The sequence below is a fragment of the Pungitius pungitius genome, chromosome 16, assembly GCF_949316345.1.
Source record: "Pungitius pungitius chromosome 16, fPunPun2.1, whole genome shotgun sequence".
In the NCBI taxonomy this organism is placed as follows: Eukaryota; Metazoa; Chordata; class Actinopteri; order Perciformes; family Gasterosteidae; genus Pungitius; species Pungitius pungitius.
This window is the reverse complement of record NC_084915.1, coordinates 17,747,123-17,754,294: the sequence shown is the minus strand read 5'-3', so window position 1 is coordinate 17,754,294 and position 7,172 is coordinate 17,747,123. Positions and strand designations below refer to the sequence as shown.

The 7,172-nt window shown below is 47.6% G+C and overlaps 1 protein-coding gene across 1 annotated transcript; it reads left to right on the top strand.

Annotated features, from left to right (window-relative positions):
- Positions 1-1,040: 1,040 nt before the first annotated feature.
- irf1b (interferon regulatory factor 1b) lies at positions 1,041-4,227 on the top strand. Its single transcript, XM_037468412.2, has 10 exons — positions 1,041-1,173; positions 1,707-1,800; positions 2,148-2,247; positions 2,327-2,494; positions 2,598-2,638; positions 2,753-2,873; positions 2,982-3,098; positions 3,250-3,278; positions 3,411-3,528; positions 3,625-4,227. Exons 2-10 carry the CDS (start codon positions 1,714-1,716, stop codon positions 3,720-3,722), a joined length of 879 nt encoding a protein of 292 aa, XP_037324309.2. The 5' UTR covers positions 1,041-1,173; positions 1,707-1,713; the 3' UTR covers positions 3,723-4,227.
- The last annotated feature ends 2,945 nt before the right edge of the window (positions 4,228-7,172 follow it).

Here is a 7,172-nt window from a genome sequence, read left to right as displayed (position 1 = left end):
TATTATTATGATTAGGTAAGTAAGGGAAAACGTACAGATAAGAGACAGAAAACACTAAAAAATGAAATAAAATAAATAATAACAGAATAGAACTTGAGACAACTGGAGAATGAGTCGCGTGGGCTCATCAGATCAGAAGTTATTTATCAGTCTGACTTTTATTGCTCCTGTTTCTCCTGAAGTTCTTCAACAGTGAATCGAGAACATTTATCGGGATGATAATCCCCCCCCCCCCCCATCCAGATTCCCCCCTCTCCCCTCCATCCAGATCCCCCCCTGTGGAAAATCCCACAGACCAGACCGAAAACTCCGCAGGAAAACACCCTGCTTCTCCCCTCCGGGGCGCGCTCCCGCGCGGAGGTGCGCGCAACCAGCGTGAGCGCGCAAGCGGACGCACTCCTCGGGGTTCCCAAAATCCCCGCACGGAGAATAACGAGCCACGTGTGCGCCGCGCACCCGCGAAACACGCTCCCAGACCGCGGCCGATGCGCGTGAATTGCTATCACATGGGCGATGACGCTTAATCGAGCAGCAGAGCGAGCAGCGCCCCTTCAGGCCGCGGAAATTACTACACCATTTACAATAAATGCCCGGCTTCTCGGCGGAGCCGTGTTTATACAGAAGGGCTTGTCTCCAGTCCGTGCGCCACCTTCAAGTAGCCGACGGTTGACGTGCGTGTGCATAGAGTTGACATGTTATATGCATATCTTTTTATAAGGTACACCATTTTCCAAGCTACATGATGAATCTTAATTCTCATTATAAATATCGCCTTAGTCATGACTTTGTGCTGCAGGCCTAAATGACACATTAACATATTAACAACACAGCCGTAGCCTGTAAACGGCATCCGTCACCTCCACGGTGTGACCTCAGCTGCATGTGTGAAGCATGTGGACCTGGTCCCACTCCGGTCCTCCAGTTCCGTCTTGCTTTTAGCGGCATGATTTCTCGGAAATCGGTCTGCTGCCGAAAGGGGACCGGCAGCTGCGCATGCGCAGGCACGAAACCCTCCCCAACCCTATAAAGAGAAGCAGCGGACGAGTCAGCGCGCACTTCTGATCGAGACCCGTCTCCAGACCAGGAGAAGCTCCTCCGGAACGAACCCAAAACAAGCGGAGTGTTCTTGTGCTCTTTTCCCTCTTTTACGGATCCCAGAAACAAACTCATTCTGTAAGTGGGTTTGTTTTTATCACGTCATCGTGCACGGAACGCCTCTCCATTACACTCCTTTTTCATGCAGCGAGTTCTTTCTTTTTTTGAGAATTAGAAATGATTGATACAGGAGGTTTTTTTTTATTGTAGGGGGGGGGGGGGTAAAGTAGATCCAACTGGAGTTGAAATGTCTTTTGTTCGCACGGGGCAGCGCGGAAGGAGGTGGGACCTCTCCGAGCGCGCGGCGCGGTCACTTTGGCGCACGTCTCCAAACGCGTCCGAAAAACAATCGACCCCCGCCCCCCCCCTTCAACATTTTTATCGGGGAACTTTATTGAATGCTAAAGCTACAACAGCCTTTATCAGAAAATACGGAAAACAAGAAAATGTGTTTTTTTGGGGGGGGTCTGAGGGTCTTTTGTGACCTTCACGAGTAACGGCGAGTCCCACGCGTAAACGCCCCCCCCTGTCCGCCCGCCGCGCCCCGCGTGCACATCCCCGCTGCCTCCTCGTGAAGGCTCATTTCTCCTTTTGTTTGCTGCACACTTCAGGTCCAACATGCCCGTCGAGAGGATGAGGATGAAGCCGTGGATCGAGAAGAAGATCGAGTCCAACTCCATCTCAGGCCTGAGTTGGGTGGACAGGGTGAGGACTCTTTTCTTGCGTCGCATTTACTGAGATTCTCTGCTCAGCAAAGTGAAAAAGGACAGCATTTGTGCAGAACTCAGAACGGCGGCTTGATGTTGCCTTTGATAACTGACACGTATTTGCATGTCAACTTTAGAGGAGCCGCTCGCCTGAAGTTTGGATGATTGTTTTTGTGCAGTAGAGAAAGAAAGAAGATATCAAATAACTTTAGCTGTGAGTGCCACAGAGTGTGCGTGTGTGTGTGTGTGTGTGTGTGTGTGTGTGCAGCCGGCAGCGCGCTCAGTGTCGTGGGTCCACTCAGAAGCCTCGATCCGACTCAGCATTTCCTCCTTTTGTGCTTCCAGGATAAGAAGATATTCTCCATCCCCTGGAAGCACGCCGCTCGCCACGGCTGGGAGATGGAGAAGGACGCCGTCCTGTTCAAACAGTGGGCCATCCACACAGGTGAGGACCTGCAGATACACACCTGTGGGGTCCGGGGGGGCTTATGATGTCAGGAGACTAAACAGAGTGCATCATTCAGGGAAACACGTGGAGGGCCAGGAGTGTGACCCCAAGACGTGGAAAGCCAACTTTCGCTGTGCGATGAACTCGCTGCCCGACATCGAGGAGGTGAAAGAAAAGAGCGTCCACAAAGGGCACCAAGCGGTGCGCGTGTTCCGGATGCTGCCCGCCCGCCCCAAATCTAGAGGTGAGACAGGAAGCTGAGAGCATCAAACCACAGCGTCTCTTTGTAGCCGAGCTGTTTGTTTGTAGCACGAAGAAAGCTCAACGTCTCTCTTTCTTCTGCTCAGATAAACGATGCAAAGGGAAGGAGACAAAGGCCAGGAGGAAGGTAAAGACATCTTCAGTCCCTTCCCAAAAGCCGCTTCGCATCATCTATCATGTGGAGATTGAAGATATAGGTTTTCAGCAGTTTGTGACTCTGTGACTCCCTGTGCTTCTGCAGAACTCAAGGATCAAGAAGGAGGAGGAGGATGACAGCGACGCCCCCACGTACGAGTCCATGCAGCTCGCCCCGTCCACCCAGGAGAACACGGTGGACAGCACGGTGCAGACTGACATGCTCGGTGAGGCTCAATGCCAAAGGAAAACCAGTCTTATTCATGTATATGTACATATATATATATATGTATATAGTGGAGTGTCTTTAACGCTTCCGGTCGCCGTCTCCGCAGGTCTCCCCGTCTTGCCTCTGTCCGAAGTCCCCGACTGGAGTTGTTCGATGGACATCGACTCCGGCTTTACAAACAACTTCTGCCAGCGGTTCGAAGTCTCCCCCGAGCACAGCTCCGGTAAGACCACGACCACGACCACGGCGGCGGCGTGGCGGACAAATACATGTCTTGAATAAACACTCGTACGCGAGGATGGGTTTCAAAGTGCCATGCTCACTTGTCCCCTCGTCTTCTTTCCTCCCTCCCTCGCCCCGCTGGGATCTTCTAGACTTTGACTACACCGAGGACATTGTGCAGGTAAGCGTCACTCTCTCCGCTCTTTGCCTGTGGGCATTTTTCATTGACAGGAACACCCATGTTGGTCTTATTTCCACCTCCAAAAAGTCAAATAGAAAGACAGCCAAACTGAGCTCAGTGTTGCTCTTTCAGATTTGTCAGCAACTAGAGAAAGACCCACACTGCCGGATGGGGGGCATGGACGGCACGGGCTTCCTGAGCAATGAAGCATGCACTAGTCCAGGCAGCCATTGGAGCGAATCGTCCTCAGGTAAATGTCCCCAGTGGTTCGGACAGACTCCGAATGCGTGTGAAAAAAAAGACGAGTTGCGCGCTAACGCGTCTCCGTCCTCTCTTTGCTCCGCAGTGGACGAGCTAGAGGAGACGCCGCAGTATCTGACCCTGGGCTCGGACATGGCGCCGGCCACGGACAACATATGGAGGAGCTTCTTTCAGCAGTCGTGATGAGGGACAGGAGAGCGCTGTTTGACACTTCGGGACTTTTTCAATCGAGCTCATCCTGCCCCCCCCCCCCCCCCCCCCCACTGAGAGCGTGCTGTCGGTGGAGCAGTCAGAGGACTCTGGTCTTAAGTCTCTGCTGCAGAAGAGGGACTCTGTTTTTTTCCTGATGCTTTTGGCTGGTTCAAGGCATTTCTGATACTGGGTTTCTCTTTGTGATGATTGGTTGTATATCATACTCATATTTACCTACTGGGTGGTGTTTACCCCTCAATACATTACATAATCAGTGCGCTTAACATGGGACAGCTAGTCATCATATAAAGGAGTCCTTCACTTGGTATCATTCCTTTCTGTTTTTGTGTACATAAGTTTTAGTTTAGTTCAGAAAAACGTCTTAACTTTTGATAAAAGCTGCACTTCAGAATCCTTCAGAAACTGAAGTCAACGTATGTATATATCGGTTTGTGTTTGTGTGTGGTTTTGTAAAATAAATCTAAATGTGAACAAATATGACTCTTTATTTTCAATAACCAAATCTGTCTGATTATCTTGGTCTAAACCATCACAATGTGTACACTCACCGGCCACTTTATTAGGTACCCCATGCTAGTAACGGGTTGGACCCCCTTTTGCCTTCAGAACTGCCTCAATTCTTCGTGGCATAGATTCAACAAGGTGCTGGAAGCATTCCTCAGGGAGTTTGGTCCATATTGACATGATGGCATCACACAGTTGCCGCAGATTTGTCGGCTGCACATCCATGATGCGAATCTCCCGTTCCACCACATCCCAAAGATGCTCTATTGGATTGAGATCTGGTGATTGTGGAGGCCATTTGAGTACAGCGAACTCATTGTCATGTTCAAGAAACCAGTCTGAGATGATTCCAGCTTTATGACATGGCGCTTTATCCTGCTGAAAGTAGCCATCAGAAGTTGGGTACATTGTGGTCATAAAGGGATGGACATGGTCAGCAACAATACTCAGGTAGGCTGTGGCGTTGCAACGATGCTCAATTGGTACCAAGGGGCCCAAAGAGTGCCAAGAAAATATTCCCCACACCATGACACCACCACCACCAGCCTGAACCGTGGATACAAGGCAGGATGGATCCATGCTTTCATGTTGTAGACGCCAAATTCTGACCCTACCATCCGAATGTCGCAGCAGAAATCGAGACTCATCAGACCAGGCAACGTTTTTCCAATCTTCTATTGTCCAATTTCGATAAGCTTGTGCAAATTGTAGCCTCAGTTTCCTGTTCTTAGCTGAAAGGAGTGGCACCCGGTGTGGTCTTCTGCTGCTGTAGCCCATCTGCCTCAAAGTTCGACGTACCGTGCGTTCAGAGATGCTCTTATGCCCACCTTGGTTGTAACGGGTGGTTTTTTGAGTCACTGTTGCCCTTCTATCAGCTCGAACCAGTCTGGCCATTCTCCTCTGACCTCTGGCATCAACAAGGCATTTCCGCCCACAGAACTGCCGCTCACTGGATGTTTTTTCTTTTTCGGACCATTCTCTGTAAACCCTAGAGATGGTTGTGCGTGAAAATCCCAGTAGATTAGCAGTTTCTGAAATACTCAGACCAGCCCTTCTGGCACCAACAATCATGCCACGTTCAAAGTCACTCAAATCACCTTTCTTCCCCATACTGATGCTCGGTTTGAACTGCAGGAGATTGTCTTGACAATGTCTACATGCCTAAATGCACTGAGTTGCCGCCATGTGATTGGCTGCTTAGAAATTAAGTGTTAACGAGCAGTTGGACAGGTGTACCTAATAAAGTGGCCGGTGAGTGTATATTATATTGTAAATACATATTAATACGATGAAGGGAAATTCATCCTTAGGGAAGCGGCGTCTACATTCAGTAAAAGTCATGAGACGTCATGACGTGTCGTTAAGGGCAGCGCATTCAGACAGGAGGAAACATGTACAGGAAGAATATTACAATCAGAGAATGTGACCACTGATCACAGATTAGATTTTAAAAAAGTTACAGTAGAACAAATTAAAGAAGTTCGTATATTAGTTCCGCAATAAGCACTGTGAATGAAATCCTTTAAAAGGCTAAGAAACGCGTTTCATGTAACCCTTCTGTCAGAATATATGATACTACCATCTGTTTTTCCTTCGTCATGTGAGACTCTTTAATGAGATCATCTCTCTGCCCAACATGAGATCATGAGATCACTCACAAACAACACTTAGAGAAGAAGAGGCACAGATGCTTTGAGAGAAACCACAGAGCTGGCAGAAGACGCACGGATCCCTGCAGGTTTGTCCGGGCTCGGGAAGACGCACTCAGACTGGTTGGTCCACTTGAGACAAGAAACTATTTCAGGAGCAACTGTTTCGTGAGAAGGTAAAGACAGCTACGCCTGACAGGTGTCACCATGACGGCACCAGTCAACTATTGACATTAGGACAACAGAAATGTAATCATGCGAGCGAGGCTCCAAGTGCAGACATTCTGGATGAAGTCAGAATCATTTGCAGGATCTGTTGACATGTTGCTTTCAAATCTTTACAGTGGAATTCATATGACACCATGAGTAAGAATTTACTGCCAACAGTCAAAAAGACGATTGTCTGTGTGCTTTTAGCAGTGAAATGTGTGCAGATGAGTCTCTGAATGCGGCGTGAGAGAAGAATGAAGCAGTAGTTTGGTGGATGTTCCTGCAGGAGATTTATGGATCAACATGTATTTTAAATGTTTTCTTTCCACTAGTCTGTAAATTGTTTAAATTGTGCATCAAAACAATGTTTTCCCTCCCCTCATGTATTTGAATCCACTGAATAAGCTGAATGTTGCACCTCTTGCAGCGATGTTTCTGAGGCTTTTACTCGTTTATTCTGCTGTCTTTCATCCCAATAATGACACAATTTGGAGAGAAGTGCTTGTTAATTAATAAAGACACACGTAATCTGCTTGTTGTTGTTTTTCAAGATTTATTACATTTCATATTAAACAAAATGTTACTGATTATACAGACAAAAAGTGTGAACCAGATGTGAGGATCCTAAAGTGCTGCAGAACTAATTCTAAGGATATTTAGAAGTAATATATCATCATATGTAGTTATTAGCTGTTAGTTATTAGAGTTCATCCATGAACAACATTGTGCGTGGATGTTGATAAATGAGCATAAATGAGCCATTTATTTAATGAGGTCCATGCTCCACTGGATGTATTTATTACATTACGTGTCATTTAGCTTTTATCCAAAGCAACTTACAATAATTGACCTCATTGCACTGAGATTGAAATCTTTAAGAACAGACAAAGTGGAATAAAAAGGGATGTGAAAGATTTGACCGACTTCAGACCAAATGTTTATTGCTGAATTCATGTTTTATGATGCCCACAGTCTGGTGCCGTCCCATCTTCAAACCCAGTTCCCTTACTGACGCTTTCTACTTCCTTCTTCTTCTTCTCCTCCTTCTTCTTCTTCT

Coding starts and splice junctions, on each gene's coding strand:
- irf1b (XM_037468412.2), top strand. CDS start 1,714: ATGCCCGTCGAGAGGATGAGGATGAAGCCGTGGATCGAGAAGAAGATC. Junction 3,099..3,249: donor CTCCCCCGAGCACAGCTCCG/GTAAGACCACGA, acceptor GGGATCTTCTAG/ACTTTGACTACACCGAGGAC. Junction 3,529..3,624: donor TTGGAGCGAATCGTCCTCAG/GTAAATGTCCCC, acceptor TTTGCTCCGCAG/TGGACGAGCTAGAGGAGACG.